This window comes from Pristis pectinata, chromosome 9 (genome assembly GCF_009764475.1).
Source record: "Pristis pectinata isolate sPriPec2 chromosome 9, sPriPec2.1.pri, whole genome shotgun sequence".
NCBI lineage: Eukaryota > Metazoa > Chordata > Chondrichthyes > Rhinopristiformes > Pristidae > Pristis > Pristis pectinata.
This window is the reverse complement of record NC_067413.1, coordinates 74,217,203-74,241,377: the sequence shown is the minus strand read 5'-3', so window position 1 is coordinate 74,241,377 and position 24,175 is coordinate 74,217,203. Positions and strand designations below refer to the sequence as shown.

Below are 24,175 nucleotides of genomic sequence, written 5' to 3'. Positions count from 1 at the left end.
TAAGTTTGCGTGCAAGCTTTTACACCACAGCCCTGCACATTAGTAGCTTTTTGGATATGTTTCCAGTTATTTATTAGCACTTCCTGTAGAATCTGCTTCTACTGCCTTTTTTTGTTTACAAGTGGTGCACTTCAGAATTTGTTAGCAGCCTTTCATAATTCTTGGGTGGGGAATGGATTTTTTTTGACCTGATTACCAACCAACTTTCAAGAACAATCCCTTTCTCTCTCTTTGCATACCTTTTTTTAAAAAAAACCCTGACCTTTTCATCAAATGCATTCTCTTCATGATCAATCATCAACAAAAAAGTGAATGAAGTACCACCAGAAGTTAGTGGAAAAGAAGGTCATGCATTTGGGAAGTGCCTTTCACAATGTCAGATGTTCCAAAGCATTTTGTCAATAGTTTTACTTTCTGAAGTGCAGTCACTCTTCCAGATTTGGCAGCGAATTTGTACACCAGCTGCGAGATAAATAAGATCTTTGTCTGTTTCAGTTGTGGGATTACTGTTGGGCAGGATACCAAAGAAGATTGCCTTGCTCTCCAAACTAGATAGACCCAGTGAATGGGCAAGGACGTAGCAGATAGAATATAATGTAGAAAAATGTGAGGTCATGAGAAGGAAAGATTGAGAATGAAGATGCATGCCTTCAGTATTGCCAGCCTGGGCTTTGAGCTCAAGAGATTTAAACCCACAATGTTTTGAAATTTTTTGAGATGTCTCTGAGCCATGGTTGACATTTAGCAAATTAATTCCTAGCTTTAAGAATATACAAAATAGAAACACGAATTGGCTATTTGGCCCCTAAGGTGTGCTCCACCATTCTTATGGCCCTCTTACCTTGGTGTCATTTTTCTTGCACTAACCCCATAATTCTTTATCTGAAAATCTCCTGAATAAAATGGGCATATGAGCCACTACTGTAATCTTTGATAGAATATTCCAAAATTCACTCTGCTCTGAGTGGGGGAAAAAATTTCCTCTTGTCTATCCTGTATGGTGAACCACTATTTTGAGACTGACAGATGATTCTATATGCACGAGCCAGAAAGAGCACCATCCTTCAATATGTCCTGTCAAGTTCTGGTAAGACTTTCTTTTGCACGTTTCAATGAGATAACCACAGATTCTTCTAAGCTCTGATAGAATATAAAGCTTGTCTGCTTAACTTCTGTATGACACCAAAGTCCAATCCATTGAGCATTTGCTGCATTCCCTCAATTGCAAGCATCCTTTGGTAGAGAGACCAGAACTGTAAACAATATTGCATGGAGCCCTATATAATTGGAACAAGATGTCTACCCTTGCTATAAAGACCAATGTTGGTGTTTGCTGCATATTAACTCTGATTTAAAATCAGATTCAAAGGGTGCCCAGAACCACCTTCACATCAACACCTTTTGATCTCCACATTTTTAAAAAAAACCATTTTTCTACAAAAGTGATGTCTCATTTTCTGCATTATATTCTATCTATGTCCGTACCCACTCACTCAACCAATCTCCATGAAGCCTCTCTGCACTATTCTCATAGCCCTCACTGCCATTTAGCTTTGCACCAGTACCCTCTGGGTGAAAATAATTCTTCTCTCAGTTCTGAATGCCTGATGCCTTTATTTTGGAACCATTACCTTAGGCACCCTAGTTAGGGGAAATATTATCTTTCTGTTATGTCCTGTAAGACATTTATGTCATTAACATGACCATGGCAATATATAATTATTGAGGGGATGATTTTTTTTTTGTTTATCAATGGCTAAGAATCTGTTTTTGCTGAATGTAGCCTGTACTTGTGTGATTTGGCTGGGTCGGAGCGCAGCGGCAAAGCACAAACTTTTGGAGATCGACTGAAGGAGGCAGGCAACATCAATAATTCTCTTCTTATCCTTGGCAAGTGCATTTCTGCACTAAGGCAGAAGCAGCAGAATAAGTAAGTAATAAATCAAGTGGATTCCCTTGGATTAACTTAGTAACTATACATACTTTAGGTTTCACAATTCAAGGAAACATTAAGTATCCAGTACTTTTTAGCAAAACATTGGTTAATGTTTTTATTTGGACTAGGATGTTGCTGTTGATTTCAGTTTTAGCAAGATGTTAATTGTAGATCATCCAAAGATCATTAGCCCAGATCTGAAAACTTGAGTTTGAATACTAGCAAAGCAGCAATTTAAATTATTATTTAAATAAATCTGAAATATAACAGTGGTATTGGTAATGGTGAAACTACTGGATTGGTGTTAAGAGCTCATCTGTTTCAATGATGGAACTCTGCTACCTTCCCTTGTCTGGCCTGTGTGATTCCAGATCCACAATCATCTTAGTGATTCCCCTCTGAAACATTCAAGGGCAGATGGAGGTGATCAATAAGTGCTCACCCTAAAAGTGCCACATTTCATGAAGGAGTGATTTTTTTAAAAACGTGGCTTTTCTAATGAGCTGTGGCTGGTAGACTCAAAGGAACCTGCCATGTTTCACCTGCTCACAGGTAAGTATGTCCTGGACTTGTGTGGCCTTGCCATTACAAAAACACAAGAAAATATCAGGAGTATGCAAATGGAGCCTTCAAGCATGCCCCACCACTAAATGTGATCGTGACTGGCCTCGACTCCTTTTTTTGTGCCAGATCCCCATAGCCCTTAATTCACCTGACCTAACGGTGGGAAAGCTGTCTCTGTGGGATTTTTTTTTTGAAACCTCCTTGTAAAGCCTCATCTTGACAGCAGGGGAGGCTGCTCATCTCTGCCTTGCCTCCTGTTGAAAGTTGTCAGGGCATTCCGAGGGACCAGGACATTGGCTGAGACCTAATTGCTGCTGAGGCTACTCCATGCGTTTGCTCATTTACTGGGACTGGGATGCTCAGGATGATTCTTGGTGGGAAGGATGTTTCCTTTTGTGGGAGATTGTAGAACTAGGAGTCACCAATAGGTGAAAATACTTTTGAGTCTTTGAACCTCTCTTCCTGCAAAGGGCAGCCGAAGGGGAGGTTTTTTTTTGTTATCTTTGAGGCATGGGTAAATAAACAGTTGATAAGCAAAAGGGTGGAAGGTTACTATGGATAGAGTTGAATTTGTAATCATAGCATGAATTGTGCTGTAAAGCAGGCTTGAGGGGTCAAGAAGCCTACTCCTGCTCCTGCTTCATATGTACGTGTGGGGAAGAGTGCTGGCAAGGGTCTGGGCAGTCCACCAAATTAAACACTATTTAGCCGTTCATTTTAAATAAACTAGATACTGTATGTTCCCATGGGGAAGATGGATATCTGGAACAAGAAGTATCTAGGTTTCCAAAGATGGTTTAAAATAAACCAAAGGGGAAACTTCATGACAAATGTATGCTGGATCAATAAGTCAGACAATGATAATGCAAATAAAAATAAATTTGATGTTTCAGATTGACCTTTTATTAAACTGTAATCTGCATGAGGCATCAGCTTTCACTGTAGATGATTTCATGAGTATTCTGATCTTTTTTTAATTTCAACAACTGCAGGATCTTACTTTTGGGCTCTTTGATGAATGTCACATCAGTAATGCTACTTGGGAGGGGGTGGGGGGAGCAAAGAGCGTTCAGGAATAAATTAGCAGTCAACATAAAAAGAAACCTAAACTCTTCTTCATGATAGAGAGGTAAGACAATTGGGAACTGAGAAAATTTAGATGGAGAAATGGAGACAGTTGGTTTTGTTGACATCCTGAATGATCACCTGTATTGGTTTTGCTAAATCTTGCTTAGATATGGAAAATACACCAAAGGGTTTTGAGAACTGTTGCTACTCTGTCCTAGTCTTCCTCCCCACACTGCACCCCCCCCCCCACACAAAAATATGATTCAGTAGTAGTCAGTGTTACGGACTCAGTGAGAGTCCCTTTAAGATAGAGAGTGTGTGTGTGGGGCGTGCTTACGTCAATAGAAGATAAAGGACGTAATGACATTGAAGAAGAAGTAGAAGAAGAAGAGAGAGAGAAGGGAGAGAGACACCAGCCTGCTTGTTTTCTCTATCGATGGATGAGAAACAATAACTGTGTTTGCCACGGAAATCCATGTATGGAAGTTGGAAGTAATCCAGTGGAGTTCACTTTGTTGCTGACCTGTAGAGGGAAACAGGTATTTGTGTGTGGATGACCACGATTCGGATGCTTTTCGGGGTGAGGAAGTCACTACCGAGTAAACACTGGAGTGTCGTTTGGGTTCCATCGTGGAACATTTGGATTTGGTATTTACTCTCTCTATGTTTTTCAACATCTACGTCTTATCTTCAGACAACTGTGGTTGTTGAAGAAGCCCTTGCTCATGTTTCACCTTATGGCTTGCAGAACTGAACTTTAAGAACCATTCCGGAACTGGGAGTTTTGGACTTTGCCACACCCACACACACACGAAGAGTTTAGTTTTGGGGTTAACGTTCGAGGTTTAACATTTTTGAATTCTAACATACTAACATTTTTACTTTTATTTTACGTATTATCATAAGTAGTAATTAATAAAATAGTTTTTAACACTGAATCATGCTCAGTGTGTTTCTTTTGTTGCTGGTTCGTGACATCAGCTTTTCATTTACTGTGGAAAAATATTGAGATGCTTTTCCTGGGATGAAATTAATTGGAACCTGAAATTTCTTTTGAATTAAGGAAGAAAGCTAGCCTGAATTATTATTATTATTATTATTATTTTTTGCAAGTTGATCAAGTTCATTAAAGTAACTGACAGGATTAATGATAGTTCAGTTGATGTATAAATCTCCTTCCAAAAATGTATTATCACATAATCAAATTTCAGCAGAATTGAAGCCGTTATGAATTAAGGGAGAGAATGTCTGCATAGTTGTTGCTTGAAGAACAGAAAGTAATGTAATGATGGCTTCATAATTCCAAAATTAGATTCTGTAAGTAATGTACTACTTGTATGTGTTTTTTTTAAAGTACTTCTTTTATTTGTTTCTCCTCCCAACTACTTTGAAGTCTTGGTATCTGTGATAGAAATCTTGTGTCCTAGTTCTAACACTTTCATTTCTTTTGCCTATTAGACTAAAACAAATTATTGTCCCATTCCGAGAGAGCAAGTTAACCCGTCTTTTTCAAGCTTTCTTTTGTGGCAAAGGCAAAGCTTGTATGATTATTAATATTAACCAGTGTGCTTCCATGTATGATGAAACTCTGCATGTGATGAAATTTTCAGCAGTTGCTAAGCAGGTATAGCATCATTCATTATTTTGAAATTGTGCTGGACTTTAGGAAAAAGTTAAACTTTTATTCCTATTTGTTTTTGTTTGCAAAATAAAAATAACGTAGTAAAATCCAACTGTGTACAAAATTTTAGTTCAAATGCGTAACATGCATCGTTGTTTAAATTAGTGAGAAACCTAGTATTTGCTTTATTCTACACTGTTCAATCTGCAGTCTATGACAATGGATGTAGTACATTGATCACTCTTGTCAATAATAGGAATAGTCATGCCCAAGTTGCTAGAAATAACCTACTCCTTGTTTTTCAGATAATTCAGATTATTCACCCAAAAATAAAACTGCAACTTGCTGATCAAGTGGGTGGGAACGATGGCAGTATGATGGTGTGCACTGATCTTGGGGAGTCTCTCTCTGCTGAAAATTGCTATTCCGAAGATCTAATTAAAAATGAGGAGGAGCAGGAAAATGGAGATCTGGACCTCACCACCTTTGCTCATAAAGTAATTTAAACTTTTTTTTCTAATGCTCCGTTTCAGATTTGTGTAGCAACTATAGTCCATGTCTTTAGTTTGTCATTGATCAATGGAATACTAAGCTCTGTGGAATGGATATGTTTGCAACTGAATAATCCTGGGTGGGGGTGATGGAATCCATGAACCTTGAACATTTAGTGGCAAGCATTGATAGTAAAGGAATTCAAAAAACCAATTAAGTAAGTGAGATTTGCATTCATAATGCTTTAAGACCTCTGTCCATTCCAAAGCTTCTCTCAACCAAGTAAGTACTTTTAAAGTGTGGTTACTGTTGTAAAATGGCAAGTAGCAAGGGAAAAACACAAGAAGATACTAGAAAATTTAAACTAGAGGAGAGGAAAATATGATTACTTGTGTATTCATTTTGGTATAAGGATAAAGAAGATCAATTTTGTTTTTAGTTAAAAGGGTTTTTGTACAAATGAAGGGAAATTCCATCTTTATGAAAATTTTACTCTAGAAGTGATGAAAATTTTACTAAATCCTGATTGCATATCCTAGGTGTTCTATGTATTTATTTCCATGGTATAATCTTGAAATTTATTCAGGAACTGAGATGTTTTTGTTTTGTAGAAGCTGATAATTCACTTTTGTAGAATCAAAGAATCTCTTTGGATCCTCACTAGTTCTTCATGGAACGATTCAGTCAGTCCCGTTCTCTGCTCTTTGCCTGTCGCCCTGCAAATTCTGTTCTCCCTCTGGGTGCCAACCCAATTTCCCTTTTGAACTTCCTGGCTGACTTGAACTCTGTTTGCACCATCCTTGTAAATGGTATCTGTATCCTTGGCTCATCATCTTAAATCTTGTATGATAATGGGACAGCTTTGTTCTCCTTTTATTTACCCCTGTCTAAACCCATTATAATCTTGTACACCTCCAGCAAATCTCCTTTCTCAAAGGAGGACAACCCCAACTTTTCCAGTGCAACCTTGTAGCTGAAATTCCTCAGTGCTGGAACCACCCTTAGAAAATGTCTTCTGTACCCTCTCTAACAATTTCATGAAGTATGCTACCTATGTTTGGATGTGTTACTCCAGTTGTGTATCTTATTATATAATTTTTAATGAAGTAAATTGGTTTATTATTGTCACATATACCAAGGTGAAAGGCTTTGTTTTGCATGCCATCCATAACAGATTATTTGAATACATCGGTACATTGAGGTAGTATGAGGGAAAAGCAATAGCAGAATGCAGAGTAAAGTATTACAGTTACACGGAGTGCAATGCAGGCAGCCAGTAAGGTGCAAGGCCATGAGGTCAAAAGTCGATCTTATCATACAAGGGGACCATTCAGTAGACTTATAACAGTGGGATAGAAGCTGTCCTTGAGTCTAGTGGTATGTGCTTTCAGGCTTTTGTATCTTCTGCCTGATTTTTAAGGGGGGGGGGGAGGGGAGGGAGAAGAGAGAATGGTGGGGTGGGGTCCTTAATTATTAAAAAGTTAATTATTAAGTCTGCAACTTTGCAGTTTCTTGCTGTCTCAGGTAGAGCAGTTGCCATACCAAGCTGTGATGCATTGGGTAGGATGCTTTCTATGGTGCATTGATAGAAGTTGGTGAGGGTCAATGTGGACATGCTAAGTTTCTTTAGCTTTCTGAGGAAGTAGAGGTGCTTTCTGGACCAGGACAGGCTGTTGGTGACGTTCACACCTAAGAACTTGAAGCTCTCAACCCTCTCGACCTCAGCATGGTTGATGTAGACAGGAGCACGTGCACCGCACCCCCTTCCTGAAGCCAATGACCAGCTCTTTTGTTTTGCTGACGTTGAGGGAAAGGTTGTTGTTGTTGTGACCCCATGCCACTAGGCTCTCTATCGTCAACGTAACTTTGCTTCTGTACTTAATGCCTCTAATTATAAACTCTAGGTCACATGCTTTATTAATTATTCTTTCAGCATGTTCTGCCATTTCAAAGATCTATGCGCATACACATTTATATTCTTCCAATCCTATACACACTCTAGAACTGTGTGTCATATAGCCATAGAATCCAGAAGTGGGTCCTTCGGCCCACCGTCCATGTTGACCTATCTGTGCTAACACCATTGGTAGGTAGCCTTTTGTGTCTTGGTTATTTAAATGCTCATACAAATACTTCAAATGTTGTGAGAGTCTCTGACAACACCAACCCCTCAGGCAGTGTATTCCAGATTCCAACCACCCTCTGGACAGCAAAACAATCCTCCCCAGATTCCCTCTAAACCTTCTTCCTCTTTCCCTAAATCTATGCCCTCTAGTTTTATACATGTATTCTACGGAAAAAAGTTTCTCAGTATCTATCCTATCAATGCCCTTGTAATTTTCTATATCTCCTCTGCCACAAGGGAAACAAATCCAGCCATTCTAATCACTCCTCGTAACTGAAGTGCTCTGTCCTGGGTGATTATTATGGTGAAACTCCTCTGCATCCTCTCCAGTGCAACCATTTTCCCTTTTGCAACCAGAACTGGACTTGGTACTCCAGATGTGGCCTCACCAGTATTTTATGAAGTTGAACTGTGACATCCTTGCTCTTGTGTTCTATACCCTAGCTAATGAAGGTAGGTATCCTGTATGCCTTCATCACCACCTTTGGAGTTTTGTGTGGAGTTCTGGTTGCTGCATTACAGGAAGGATGTGAAGGCTTTGGAGAGGGTGCAGAAGAGGCTCACTAGGATGCTGCCTGGACTAGAGAGTATTAGCTATAAGGAGAGGTTGGACAAACTTGCAATGTTTTCTCTGGAACATTAGAGGTTGAGGGCTGACCTGATAGAAGGTACTGTAGCGGTTAGTGTAATGTTATTACAGTGCCAGCGACCCAGGTTCCATTCCATCCGTTGTCTGTAAGGAGTTTGTCCATTCTCCCCATGTCTGCGTGGGTTTCCTCCAGGTGCTCCGGTTTCCTCCCACATTCCAAAGCCTTACTGATTAGGAAGCTGTGGGCATGCTATGTTAGCACCAGCAGCGTGGCGACACTTGTGGGCTGCCCCTAGAGCACTACGCAAAAGATGTATTTCACTGTGTGTTTTGATATACATGTGACTAATAAAGAAGTCTTGTCTTGTATAATATTATGAGAATTATAGATGGGGTAGATAGTCGGAATCTTTATCTCGGGGTGGAAATGTCAAATACAAGGCGTAGCTTTAAGGCGAGAGGGGGGAGAGTTACAAGACAAGTTTTTATTTTGCACTTAGAGATTGGTGGGTACCTGGAACACTGCTGGGGGAGGTGCTGGAAGCAGGTATGGCAACATTGTTTAAGAGGCATTTAGACAGTCACATGAACAGGCAGAGACTGGAAGGACATAGACCACGTGCAGGCAGCAGTGCAGTTTACATTGGCATCCTGGTTGGCACAGATATTGTGGGCTGAAGGGCCTGATCCAGTGTTGTACTGTTATATGTATCTGTCCTGTCCTAGTTAAACTTCACAAATTTCATCACCTTGCACTTGAAGTTGAATGAATTTTGCCATTACTCTGTCCATTTACCAATTGATCAATATCATTCTATAGTCTAAGACTATTCTCCTTGTTATCTATAACCAATTTTTAAGTCATCTGTAAACATAAAATTTTGTGCCATCAGCAAACTTAATAATCATACCTCCTACATTTGCATCCAAATTGTTCATGCATATAACAAACAGCAAGAGTGACTGTACCGATCAGTGTGGTACACCACTGGTCGCAGGCTTCCAATCGCATAAACAACCTTCCACCACCACTCTCGGGAAAATGTCTGCCCACCCTAACTTTTTTATATTTCTGTCCTTAAAATAATTTCTCATCCTTGCTGCTGCTGATCCTTTTATTCTATTGGCCTTGGTTCTGCTAATCAGTCCTTTTTGTGTGGGACTTTGGTCCATGTAGATCATATCTACTTCATTGATCTTCTATGTTGTCTTATCAAAAATCATTAATGCTAGTTGAACATGATTTGCCTTTGCCAAATTCCTGATTGCTCTCCTTTTATTAATTTAAACTTCTCCAAGTACTGTCCAAGTAATGTTTACTCTGTTACTGTTCCTAGAAAGCTTTGCAAGACACAGGATGGACTGACTAATGTGTAGCTGTCTCACTTATCACAGAATAATTAGAGCATGAAAAGAGGCCATTGTAGCTCTGAGTCCTGACCAGCTTTGCTTGAGAGAAATTCAGCCAGTCTCACCCTCTCACATAACCTTGCAAATTCTTCTTCCCTTTTTTTAGATGCTTATGCAGCTCTTCTTTTAATACTACAATTTAATTTGATGCTTGTATTACCTCTGACAGTGTACTCCAGACTCTTAAACCTTGGCTTTAATGAATCCATTCAGGCTTTTTCTAATCAATCCGCCATTGTCCAATTAATGGTTATTTTGGTCCCTGTTTATTGTTTCTACTACTTGCCCTACCTCTGAGGTTAAGATGACTGGTTTGCATTTATTGGGTGTAATCCTGTGTCCTGTGTTCAAAATTTGCAATTTCCAGTCTTCTTGCACCACCCTGAACCGATGGTGTTATAAGATTATGGACAAACCGTCTGCGGTTTTCTCTCTCGCTTGTTATTCCAGGGTGCATCCCACCTGAACCAGATGATTATCCATTTTGGACCTGCATCATTTTTGTAAAAAAAAGTTTCACATTTACTATTGCTCAGTAACCTGGAAACTCTTCCTAGGGAAGATTGAACAATTTATGGCAAACCACTTTGCAATTTCCATAGTGATTCCCTCAGCATTCTAGGATGAATTCCATCTGGGATAGGTGTTTCCAGCTTCCCTTGTTGCTGCTGGTGCCTGCAGCTTGTCAACCTTATCAACCGTAATTTGTTCACTTACCCACATCTTGATCTGGCCCACCTGCAATGCTGATTTTCATCTTTTGTCTTGATGCTGTAGGGTTTTTTGTTCTTTTCTCAGGAATTATTGAGCACGATAGAAAGCCTAAGACACAAATTGATTGCTGAAAGACAAAATAAACTGGTTTTGGAAATGAGGGTCCGTAAAGAAATGGGAGAGGCCATGTTTCAGCAGCTACTCCGGACTGAAGAAATTTGGAGGTAATTTCACATTGCAGGTTAAGATGAGAGAGTTAATGTTGATATTTGACGCTGAGGGATTTGTTTGTCATATTATATAATTTGTGGATATTATCCAAAGCTCTCCAATAGTCAAGAAGATTAATTGTAGCTCTTTAACTAGGAAGTACTTAAAAACCTTAAATATGTCCCATATTTGCATAGTGAGGGTTTGGAAGTCTTGTAGAAATAGGCATTTCTCTATTCTCTATGCATTTCTTAACATTAAAGCAAGTTCTTTTGAGAAAGCTGTGCCTCTCAATGGTGACTGTATTGAGGGGAACTAGTTTCTATTTTGTCTCTCGGGGATGGGTCAGAGTAAGGCCAATACTACTAATTACACATTAGTGCATTTTATTGCTTTTAGTATCAGGCTATATTCAATTTGTAGGCAGCACCAGCCCATTTAAAGAACTTGGTCATTGCAAAGCCAATACTTGTCAAACAAGAATATATAGCCATAAGTATTCTTGGATGCATTTGTTGTGGAGATTGCTGTTCAGACTTTGAAATGATTTATTTTGTAGACTTTTTTTCCCAATGATTTTACTGGATAAATGATTGGATACTCTGAGTTGTTAACTTGATGTGGATAACACAGATACTGAAGCATCAATCTATTGATGGGGTTATATCTGGTCCATGTTGCTGCTTATTTTGGTGAAATAACTGACTAAATCTTGCTGGTAATGTGGTCCGTTGCTAGTGCCTGGTGTGACTGATAAATCTTGAGTTTGTAATGGAAACCCATTGTGTGGGATAATAAAATATCTGAAAAATGGGACTCTCAGTTCACAGATGCTATTGTTTATGGGATTGCTTTCTTTTAAAGAGCAAGAAAAAGAACATGAATTGTATAACAATTTTCACATTCTTGGGCTGTACTGTGTTTCACCAACAATAAATTACTTCTGAACTATAGGTAAATGTAGCTGCCTATTTGTATAAGACAAGAATCCATAAATAGTATTGAGGTAAAGATGATCTCTGTTCCAGCTGAAGTATAAGTATTGGCTATGAGAAGAGGATATTTCTGTTATACTGCTTTGAATAATATTACAGATACTATTACATCTACATGAAGAATAGTGATTTGGTGTAACGTGTTATTTGCAAATGCAGTACATTGATGGTACTAAATGGAATTTTCAACCTGCACTTCTTTGGAATATAGAGGAAAGCCACATGTTCACAGGGAGCACGTGCAAGCTCCACACAGACTGCTCCCAAAGTCAGGATTGAACTCTGGTCTTTAGTGTTGTGGTTTTTTTGTTTATGAAACTTGAGACAACAGTTACCTGAGCTACATCAATGCTACCATGTTTGGACTGTTGAGTTGCAAGGAAGGAAGCAATCACTACTGCAGTTCTACAGTTTTCACTTGTGCAACTAGTGCAAAGGTAGGAAGTAGATGGGGACATCGACTCCATGTTCCCTTTCAAGTTGCACACTGAAAAATATCTTGCCATTCCTTTGCAGGGTTTAAATCCTGGACTTCCCCACTCAACACTGTATCCTCACCACCAGAGGTTCTGCAGGGGTTCAAGAATGTAGCTCACTACCATTACCTCTGGTAATTAGGGATGGGAAATAAATGCTGACTTTATTTGGATGTGGCTAAAAGAATTAGTTGATTCGCCATTCAATATTGAGTGCCATGTGGGGACAGACAATATATAGTGAATTATGTGACACATCTCATTGTTCACAGGGCCAATTTATCAGGACTTGGACCTAATTTTGTGTGTTGTCCAACAAACAAGTTTTTAAAAACTGCCCTAACCATAGCCCATCAATGGAAACTGGATGTTAAGAGCAGTTTTGAAGACCTCTGGTTAGAGGTTTTGAGGTGCAAATGTGACCAGAGAACATAATTATATTTCAGTGCAGGGAAACAAAAGTGTATGGTTGAAAGTTCTGGTGGAAGTGAACTGAAGTAGCATGGAGCTGGCTGTCATTTAAAGACCCTTTGCCTCCTCCATCATTTCTTTGCATGAAGTAAAAGTCCCTTAATAGGGAACCCTCATTCTTAAACCATTCATTCCTGGAATAATGTCCCTACCTCTTAAACTTTTAAAACCCAAGACACTAATTGGTCCTGCCACTTTAAAAGATTCCTCTACAGATGCAATCTGGTTTCTCTTCCTAAACCCAGTTTAAACCCTTGTGGGCAGAAGGGCCTGTTCCTGTGCTGTACTGTTCTATGTTAAAGATATTTCATTTAACATGCATTATCTCTCTAGTAAAATGTATCACCTCCCAATTCTCTCTCAATTTTATCTGTTTTTAAAATCTGTTGAATAAAATTTATGGATGTTGACAACCTATTCAAACATTGCAGCGAGCGATTTGAAGAACTAAAGGAGATTTATGAAGATCAATTGGACAGTAACCTCCACATGTATAAGGAATCAATTAGGCGGCATGCATATAAATGTGCTATGGAAGAAGTTAAAGATAAATTTGTTTTAAAAGAAGAGTTCACTGCTGAGCAGCACAAGGCAAAGGTAATGTTTAAAGCAAGATACGTTGCAGCATTTTGCTCTTCTCATAAAATGAAAGCTGGTGAATAGTTGAGTGCAAGGTGAATAATCATCCAGTCTAGATAATTTTGGGTTGCAGAGGGATAGTTTAATTTCAACATAATGGATAATGCTTGACCCTTTCTCTTTTGTTCTCCCAGTCCTGGGGTTGGGCACCAAGATTGGGACGTCATCTTTTGGGCCTCTCCTAGTACCACATTGTACAAAGGTCTGGCCCATAATGTGGCTTGACAGAAGGCAAATGTGGCTTGACAGAAGGCAAATGTGGCAAGTGAGCTTTGATCCTATCTAACGGCTGATAGGAGGCAGTGTCTCTGAATCCTTTTTATCTTACAGTCTCCTTTCATTGTACATGCTCTGTCACATGAATCCTGTTCTGATCTTGATCCATGTATGATGTTCAGAATGTCCTTCTTTTATAGCTACCCCAAGTCTGGTTCAGTGGAGAGTCTCCGGCTTAACAAGTCTGAGTCAGAATTTTTTTGTATGGGGCATCCTCCCTGTCCATCACCAACTCCCACATACAGTACTTCTGTTTAGACATGATGCACTCTGTCATATTTTGGTATATTATTTATACTTTGGTCTTTTTCTCTTAATCCACAAATGTATACTAAGCACTAAAATACTAGTCAAAATTTGGAAAAAAAAATTGTTTCCAGTTTGCACTTAGTACAAAATTGGAAGCCAAAAAACGATATTACATCATCTCTACATTGAACTTGCATTCTGGCCAAACTCTCAACATTGCGCTATTTACTATTCACAATAATTGATTTTGTCCAGCCATTACTTTGAATTATGTCAATGCTTAGGGGCTGGGTAGTGTGATTTTTTTTTTTGAGTTAGTTTATTTTAAGGAGAACTTACTTTATTCTTGGTTTGTATGTGGGCTTGTGTTTCATGATTATTTGAAGAAATTGTGTACTTTGAGGAATAACAAGGCATTACACAATAAGAATTCAGAATTCAAATTTAACTTAATTAAGCAATGCATGAAGATTTGGCTGTCTGATGTTTAGATGAAGGCAGGAACTAGCTAAAGAGAAATTCAAAGACTTTTGTAATTTTGTGTATGTGCTAAACGTTTATTTGAATAGAATCTTTAATAGAGAGAACCAAAATAATTTTTGCATCATGATCAAATACAGCTCGATACTGAACTGATTGAGATTCTAGGGCAGATGATCAAAAACATAGCCAGATTAGTAGGTTTTAAGGAAACTTGGAGGGAGGCAAAGAATTTTGGTGAGGAAATTTCATAGCTTGTCTTTGACAGCCATGGCATCAGCAGCAAATGGTGGGATGATTCCATTCAGGGATGGTCAGGAAGCTGTACATCAGTGAATGTGGATGCCTTGAGGTAGTGGGCATGGATGATGGGGATGGATGAACTGAGCTCATGGAGGGATTTGAGAAAACACATGAGAATTGCTGAATGAGGCTTTGACTACCTGGATGCTGATAAAGGTCATTGAGCAGGGTAAGTGACCAAAGTCAAAGATAAATCCTCTGCAGCTTTCATATCTTCTCGTTAAACATTTAGAATGCCTATGATTGTCCCATGAACAAGTTAAGTGTTTGACGAAAAATGTACCCCATAAACCAAACTTGAGAGATTGGGATGTTTACATTATGAAATCCAAAAATGTGTTGCTTTTGCTTTACAAAATGCTGACTGCTGTTAATAGGTATTGATTAGCAGTGTGAGTTTCACTAAAAAGCTTTCACTATTTATCCCTTTTCCCAAGGCTGCAGACTTGAAAGTGAAAGAGCTTGAAGTTGCATTGAGTAAATGCCAGAATCAGCCTGCTGCTGCTGAAAGTACAACTGGCCTTCTGGAGGAGTTGGCATGGTTCAGGGAGGAAGCTTCGAAAATGCACTTTCAGCTGCAGTATCTTCAATTAGAAGCTCTTGCAAATGGCAAGGGTAAGTGTTACACCTATTGGATCTGGAACACTCTTTGCTGTGTTTGGGTAGACTATTATATAGTGATACACAAGACCTAATATTTTTATAACTTAACCACATTTACCCCATTTACATAAGTCTAAATATATATACTGTTTTCACGTAATGCATAGTATCACTAACATTCCAGAGCTTTTTTTTATCTTTGCCTGCTTGTTTATCCCTTAATCAACCTTCTGCAGCATTTTGTTTTCCTTTGTTTTGTGGTTCTTTCCTTGGCCACTACCAAAAATAAATTGCCTTGTTATTCATTCATTTGCTGTGTTTGTACAAATTAGCTGCTGTATTTATCTAAGCCGACTTTGATTCAATTCTCTATTACAATTTGAGATTTCCTGATATGATAAACAAGTTCAGTGGTATTGTTTCTCAAAATGATAACATGTTGTCTTGTCAAGTAGAGCAATAGAATGGTATTTCATTTTCATTTCTGAAAAATTTCAAATTAATTGTTTGTGGTTCCGTACCTTTTTTTTCCTGAAACCTTTGGGGTGAAATAAGTTTGTTGAAAGAATATCGTGACTAAACACAGACAACTAACTTTTAGACCAGTCGCGCCTTGTTTCAAATTATCTTGTTACGTAGATTTTACATTCTAGTAAATCATGAGTTTATTCCATTTACTTGTTGTGCATATTTTTTTTAAAAATGGGTATTGTAAAATTTTACTTCTCTTTTCCATTCATAAATTAACAGTTGCTGTTCCAAGAATGACATTGCACTTGTGGCACCATTGTTTTACTGTTTGAGTAAATAGGTGCAAATATAATTAAGAAAACTATATGCCAGCTAATTAATAGCTGTGTATCGTGAACGTCGTCTTCAATTTGAAACAGCCCTCATCCATTCTTAAATGCTTCACATACAGTGAAATTACTTTGTATGAAAAGTGCTGGCCACTGCAATCTCAGAAACCAACATTAAAGGTTGGCATTTCCAATGTAGAGGAGGTTGCCAACACATTATTACTTGGGGGGAAAAAAAGTGCTGAATACACAGATAAAGGTTAAGCAGTGATTGTGATTTTTATATTTGTACTTAAAAGCTCTATAAAATAATTTCACTGTGAAGCATTTGAGATTAGATCAGAACTATATTGAATGAAAGCCTTTAGTAGTTCACTACTGTTGATTATATTTTGAGACGAATCATTATTGAAAAGAATAGGCATGAATAGCAAAGTGGTAAATGAATGTGGAGACTAACAGGCAGCCACTTGACACAAACAGTCAGAAAAATGATCATCCTGTATAGACAGATAATGATTGGTTCCTTGAGGTGTATATGTGTATAGGTAGAAAAATTCATCCAATATTGAGACCGTTGTGACATGACCATGAGTCACTGGACCTATTTAGCAGCACCTGTGTTAACAAGTTCAAGTTAATTTGAGTTTTGAGTAAACAAAGTGCAAGGGTCACAACCTTCCCTGCACTTTCTCAGTAACTGCAACACTGTATTCTGCATTCTACTTTTCTTTTACTACCTCAATGTAATCACGTACGGCATGATCTATCTGGATGACACGCAAGACAAAATCTTTTCTCAGTACATGTGACAATAATAAACCAATTCCAATACCAATCTTCCTAGCACCTTGTATAGAAGGGTTTATTCACTTTTTGAATGTATTGTGCTTCAAATGTATTAATCTGGATATCGGAGACTGACAAAATCTTGCACTTTGTTTTCAGTTAAGCATTTCATTTAGTATTTTTAATCTGTTTTTATTTGTATATAACTAGGTTATTATATATTTTGGTCAAAATTATGCAAGAAAGGACTAAAAACTCATTCTTCTTCAGAGTTGAGGAGATACCAAGAATTATACAAGAGTAAAGTCTTATCTGAAGAACAATCTGCAAAACTACTTGAAGAAAAGGATCAGGTATTACTGCAATGCATGCTTCCAATTTGTTTTTAGTGAAGCTCATGGTTTTAAATGCCAATGCTCTGTTTTAAGAAGAACATTAAAGCATAATTTTATCTGATCATGAGCTCTATGATCATGTATGCATTTTTGTTCCAACTTTAATAGATATTGAATTCAGATGCATTAACTCTTCTGTTATAAGGTGAACAAGACTTTAACCAGGGAATTGAAGGACATTTGTTCAGTCCTGCAAGAGGAAGAGAGAAAATTTCAAGAAAGTAATGAAGAGTTGCAGAAATGTAATGACACAATTGCAAAGCAGGTATATTTTTGTACCCTGCCTACCCCTGAAGCGTGAAATATTCATGTGGCTGCTTTCTGCTGTATTACTCAAATTAATCTTTTTTGCCCTGGTGTAGATCATACTTTAAATGGGGTATTTATCATTTTAAAAATATAGGTTTTATATTATTGGAAAGTAACTAAATTGGGAAACTAGAATTGAATGAGGAAGCTTAAACATAAAATGAAATACTGGACAAGGTAGTGCAATTGTAATGCTTACTGATTTTCAAAATTAAAGTCCTTGGAATAAAAAAAAATTGTGGCAGCATGGATATGAAATTGGCTATGGACCAGAAAGTAGCATTATGGTCAACAGTTTTGATACAAAGGATTTTGCAGAAAGTCAGCAAGTATTAGGATCGGTAGGTATTTTGGCGATTTTCCTGCCTTTCAAGTTGATGTTAATACAATGAACTTTTATGTGAAATTCTCAAATGTAGCAGAAGGATAGTAATAGACTTCAAGGTGATTTATGAACAGGCACATGGTAAATTAAACAAGTGTGCAATGATGCATTTTAGTAGGAAGATTTGAGGAGGCAGTATAAAGTAATTTGTGGTGACTTGCAGAGGCTGAAGGAAGAGCTGAGTGTGGATATGCACAAACTTCTCAATGCAGTATGACAAGTTGAGAAGATTACCTAATGGCTTTAATTCAGAGGCAGCGTGCAGAGCAAGGAAGCAAATAAAATTTTCTGTGAAACATTGAAACACAGACTTGAAGTATTCTGTTCAAAGCTGACCACCACACTTTAGGAAGGATTTTGGGGTTCAGAAGTAATTTACTGCAATATTACCCAGAATAATGTGGAGAGACTGGACAAGCTTGGATTGTTCTCAAAGAAGTATAGGAGTTTTCGTACAAATATGTAAAAGAGTAAGGCAAAAACAAAATATTGAAGACACCTGAGCAGGTTGGGTGGGATCTGTGGAGACACCAGGTTAATGTTTCAGGTTGAAGACCCTTAATCAGAACTGGAAAACAGTCTCACAGAGAGAAAGTGGGGGAGAAGGAATATATCTGATAGGCTGAGGTCAGGGTTGCTATGGTGATAAACTGTTGAAGAAGTCATTTGGTTGATGAAGGCAATTGGATTGAGGGACAGAAAAATATGAATAAAGGGACATGTGAAAGCTCTGATATGTACTGTAGGTCAAAGTCAAGTTTATTGTCATATGCACAAGTACATGTATGCACAGGTGCAATGAAAAACTTGCAGCAGCATCACAGGCACATAGCAGCATAAACAGTTGTTTCAGAGAATGCAACAACAACAGAGAATCAATAGGAGAGAGTGTTGGAAAAGCCTAATGGATTATGTAGTATTTGCAGAAAGAGAGAAACAAAGTTACTATGACAGGAGAATAACCTTGCAGCAGAGAATGCAAGTTACCAGAAATTTTGTCTTTTGAATTTAATAATAGGGTCCCCATGATGTACCCAGATGGAAGATGAGGTGCTGTTCCTCAAGGAATGGTCTTGCAAACAACATAGACATAGGGAGAGAAAACGTAAACAGGCCTTTCAGCCCAGCAAGTATGCGCCAGCCATCAACCACCCATTTATACAAATCCTAGATTCCATTTTTATTCTCCCCACATTCCCATCAACTCCCACCCCCCAGATTCTACCACTCACCTATACACCTAGGGACCATTTACACAGCGGCCAATTTACCTACCTCCTTTGTGATGTGGGAGGAAACTGGTGCACCCAGGGGAAAACTCGCACAGTCATAGGAGAACATGCAAACTCTAAATCGACAGCATCCAGGGTCGGGATTGAACCCTGGTCTCTGCTGCTGTGAGGCAGTGGTCCTACCAGCTGCACCACTCTGCAACCCCCACATTACCACATCAAACCTTCCTGTCCAAGATATTGTCTTTGGCCTATTTATCCCTCTCTGCAAATTAGAACTAACTTGTTTCTCACTTTCTCCTATTCTAATGAAAGGTCTTCAACCTGAGATTTTAATGCTGTTTCTCTCTCCACAGATGCTGCCTGACCTGCTCACTGCTTCCAGCATTTACTGTTTATTTCAGATTGCCAGCAGATTAGGCAGGTGTTTTGATTTTAAAATAGAGTTTTAATTGAATAAATAAGAGGCTAATTTAAGGAGAATAGTATAAGAACCAGGAGTAGCTTGTGGAAGACTTTCTATAGAGTTGTATAGCATGGAAATACTCTTCAGCCTAACTTGTCTGTGCCAACCAAGGTGCCTACCTGATCTAGTCCCATTTTCCTGCATTCAGCCCATATCCCTCCTAAAACCTCCCTATTCATGTAACCTCCTCTCCATGAACTCCATCTATACCTCTTGCTGCCTTGGTGAAGCAGCCAGCATAATCAAAGACCCCACCCACCCGGGTCATTCCCTCTTCTCCCCTCTCCCATCAGGCTGAAGATACAGGAGCCTGAGGGCACATACCAGCAGGCTCAGGGATCGCTTCTATCCCACTGTGATAAGACTATTGAACTGTTCCCTGATACGATGAGATGGACTGTGACCTCACAGTCTACCTTGTTATGACCTTGCACCTTATTGTCTACCTGCACTGCACTTTCTCTGTAGCTGTGATATTTTACTTTGTATCCTGTTATTGTTTATGCCCTGTACTACCTCATTGCACCATGTAATGAATTGATCTGCACGAATGGCATGCAAGACAAGTTTTTCACTGTACCCCAGTAACAAGTGACAATCATATACCTACCTAAATGACATTTTGTCATTGTAAACGTACTCACCTCCACCACTTCTGACAGCTCATTCCATATACCCACCACACTCTATGAAAACTTGCCCCTTGGGTCCCCTTTTAAATTTTTCCCCTCTCACCTATTAGGTGAGAGGGGAAAGTATTAGACCCTTTTTTTTAAAAAAAAGAACACAATTGGTTATCTTATGAAATGTGCTGCTGAGGGATGGTGGAAGCAGGTTCCACCACAACAAATTAAAGGAAATTTGGTTACATATGCAGAGGGTTTTTTTTTATAAAAAAAAGGAAATCTGAGTTATAAGGGAAGAGGGACTAGTTGCTGGGCTCAATGAAATGTCATCACGAGCGTGTTGGACCAATGGGCTGCCTTTTCTACTGTTCTGTTTTACATTGTGTAGATGCAGGCAGGTTATTTAAGTTGATCAGATACTTGAGCATAAAATGATGAGCTCGGAGTAAGAATGGCACAGTAACATGTGGGTAAATTACTGGACTAGTACCCAGAGGCCTGGACTGTTGATCTTGCCATGGCAACGGGGCAACAAATTAAGCTTTTGTTTTTAAAAGGCTAGCATCAATAATGGTATCCATGAAACAAGGCCTGTCTGGATTGAAAGCTGCTACCCTTCCTTGGTCTGGCCTGCGTCTCTCCAAGTCCGTCAACATTATTGACTCTTACCTGCCCTCTACAATGGCCTGGCGCACCCATCAGTTCGGGGAGTAAATGGGGACATGCAGTAGTTGCCAACCTCCCAGCAAAACCCATACCATGTGAATGAACAACTTAGATAAAACTCTGTGCAAAAAGTAAATTGCCTTGAAGTTTAAACATTAAGTACAGCATAATTAGAGTATGGGATACACAATTTGTGAATTAATTAGTGAAGGCTATATAAATATCTTTTCAGAGTATTAGTGGACAGGGCAATATAAAGTGCATTTTGTTTAGATGTAGTATAGTTCCAGTAAGATCCCCTTTGCTGGATGTGTGCTCAGTAAGTTCAACTCTGGCAAATTAGATGGTGCATTTGGTGGGTAAATTGTGTAGCCTCTGGATGCAACATAATTAGATCATTCAGTCAACACTTGTTAACTTCAAAGATTGTGTACTTGGTAGATTTAAGAGAGCCAATTTTGTTGAGATACCACTTAATAGAAAATTAAATTGTATGTTTTTCTAAAGTATGGTGTCTTGTATTTTGTATTTTAATATTGTTTGAAATATTATGTATCATCCAAGCAATTATTTGAAGGAATTTTTTTTTATTGAAGTAGGTCTGATTTTAAAAAGTGGAGAAATTAAAGACAATTCCAAAGGGCTATTCTGCATCATTTTAGAATTATTTTGATACCTAAGGTTTTCAAGGAAATGTGTCTGAATAACACTTAATTTCAATGTCATTTTATTTTCTCTTTTAAGGAAAAAATGTTTAAGGATGTTAACGAAGAACATGTTGACAAAATCCATCATCTGCAAAATGTGGTGTCAAAACTCCAGGAAGAACTTGCTCTCTCAACGAAGCTGTCTAAAACTGAAAAACCGCCACACATGAAGAAAAAGCTGTTCTTAAATTTAACTGGATCCAAACTGGCTGTTGGCTGTCCTTCAAAAGCCAGTTTGTTTAAATCCAGGGAACTGACTCCTCGACTGACAGTTAAAAAGAACGCAGTGTCTGGAAAACGGCCATCACTACCAAGTAATGCTAATAAATAATTCAATATTAATTTGTATTTGGTTTAATTATACATGTCCTTTTAATACCTAGTCCTATTTGAAATGTAAGCAAATAAAATTTGAACTTTTATTAAATGACAGCCTCCAGCTTGTAGTATTTTATAGAGACTCCTAATACTTTAGCATGCTGCAATACTACAGTAGTGTGGTCTAGAGACTTAATGAAGGTCTCTTGAGGTCAGGAAAACATTCATAATAATAAAAAAAAGAAATCAAAAAAACGTGATCTATAAGGACCATGTAGGATTCAAAGATGTGTTTACTTGCTGATTACTGCTTAAAAATCAAATATATGTTGGTAATATACAATAATCTTGCTTGATCGAGTAAAACATATGTCAGCCTTTTTGAAAAAGGGTGAAATTAGAGCTGTGAATACTAAACCCTACAAATATGTGCAGTTCCTGAATATTAGCATTGCCTCATGCCAAATGTACTTGCAGTTATGTGGAAATATGCATTAGAGTTTACATTTAGGAAAGCTTTTCTATACTCTGGTCCTGGTTAACTTAGTCTAAATGTACGATAGCAGTCATAAGTAATCGGTAATCAAGAAAACTGCAGATGCTAGAAATCTGAAATAAAAACTAAATGCTAGAAAAACTCGGTCAGGTAGCATCTGTGGAAAGATGCTGCATCTGAGACTTGCTAAGTTTTTTTCCCCAGCATTTTCTGTTAACATTTGATATTTCAGCATTTGCAGTTTTTGATGTTCATTCACTGTTGAATTCACTGCTACTTCTCTTCCAGGGATGCCAACCTTGAAGTTCTCCCCTGCTCTCAGGCAGAATATTTGCCTGTCCTTTTTGTTCAGCGGTTTCTCTTTCCCTTCTAATCTTTGCTAATCATTGACAATTTGTTTGTCTTAGTTCTGATGGAGGGTTCTGAACCTAAAATATTAACTCTTTTCTTTCCACAGATGCTTTATTTCATATAAGGACTGGTAGTTGTTTAGGGCCCATGTCATTTTAAAAAAAAATCACTGAAATGAGATAGTAAACATTTAGTCGGGTAATATGAGCTCTGCCAACAGGTTTTAGTGTCTCTCTATCGTACACACACGGACGCATTTCACTGCATCATTTAACTCTTTAATAATAATCATGCCAGCTATTTTGTTTTTCAAACGTGTGAAAAATGGTGACTTGTATCCTCCTGTGTATTTGAGATCGGAACAGGTGACATAGCTGACAAGTTGTAATGTGTACAGTTAAAATGTGGTTCTCAATTTCATCACATTAGAATAATGGAGGATGAATTGTGTGTGAAGTTGTTTTCCAATGCTGGAGGTAAAAGGAAAAAATTGTTTTCAGATGCTAATCCCAACATTTCATGCTGCTAGTTCTCAACTCTGGATTCATGCTGTCAGTGTAGGCTTCCCAGAGTGAACAGGAGTTCAAGCCAAGGTGTGATTCACTGATATAGGGCAGCAGATGATTTGGTGCAGGCAGGTGATCCAAAAGCAAGGATTTAATTGTCTAAAAGTCCTGCACATCAGATGGTGCTTAAGATGTATTGAATCAAGAATTGTAGTTTGTTTGCAAATCACATCTACAGGCCGCTAATAAGGGACAAGATGGCAGATTCGGAACGGCCCTCTGAATTTGCCTACTCACTCAGCTGTGTGTTTGAAACTATTGTGAAGATGCATTCTTAGCAAAAGTAGGGCATCATAACATAATTGCTTTTTGTTTGTTGCTATTGAATCTGCTTTTATTACTCTTCCCAAGAAGTGTATTCAATTAATCAGTTTTCCAAAATGTATTTCATAAGAGTTGGGAGCAGCTGGTCTGTTCATTAAGATCACGGCTGATCATCTGCCTCAGTGCCATGTTCCTACCCTCTCTCCATTTCCCTTCATTCCATTAATATCCAGACATCTTGATCTGCTTTGAATAAGCCCAATTGCCTTTTTGGCAGTCATTTTTTAAAATGACGTGATTTGATTACTGACCAATCACGGGATACAAATTCCGTTTGGTATCTTCTCTCTATCTTTTACTAGATGGTATTAAGATCACTATGCTGAAAGGAAACTTGCAAAATCTTGCACAAACTCAATCCAAACAGGTGGTGCCAGGGGAAGAGTAACTTGCAGGCCCTGAGTCTATGGGGCAGGCTGGAGGATTGTAGGAGCAAGAAGATCCCAGCAGAACACCACCAGCCTTGTCTTCCAACTCTGCCGAAGAGGAAGGCATTGACTGCCTGAGTAATTTCCAAATGGAGC

At 38.4% G+C, this 24,175-nt stretch overlaps 1 protein-coding gene across 3 annotated transcripts in view; it reads left to right on the top strand.

Annotated features, from left to right (window-relative positions):
• zgc:56231 (uncharacterized protein LOC406257 homolog) overlaps positions 1-22,027 on the top strand; it is a 34,501-nt gene extending 12,474 nt beyond the window's left edge. The window contains exons 11-19 of one of the 3 annotated variants that reach the window (XM_052023435.1): positions 1,784-1,930; positions 5,027-5,192; positions 5,495-5,686; positions 10,604-10,743; positions 13,103-13,268; positions 15,056-15,233; positions 17,081-17,163; positions 17,351-17,470; positions 21,634-22,027. In XM_052023435.1, coding sequence (XP_051879395.1) covers positions 1,784-1,930; positions 5,027-5,192; positions 5,495-5,686; positions 10,604-10,743; positions 13,103-13,268; positions 15,056-15,233; positions 17,081-17,163; positions 17,351-17,470; positions 21,634-21,927 — 1,486 coding nt within the window. In that variant the 3' untranslated portion in view covers positions 21,928-22,027. The remainder of the gene's footprint in view (positions 1-1,783; positions 1,931-5,026; positions 5,193-5,494; positions 5,687-10,603; positions 10,744-13,102; positions 13,269-15,055; positions 15,234-17,080; positions 17,164-17,350; positions 17,471-21,633) is intronic. The other 2 variants (XM_052023436.1, XM_052023434.1) reach the window with 2 other exon arrangements.
• The last annotated feature ends 2,148 nt before the right edge of the window (positions 22,028-24,175 follow it).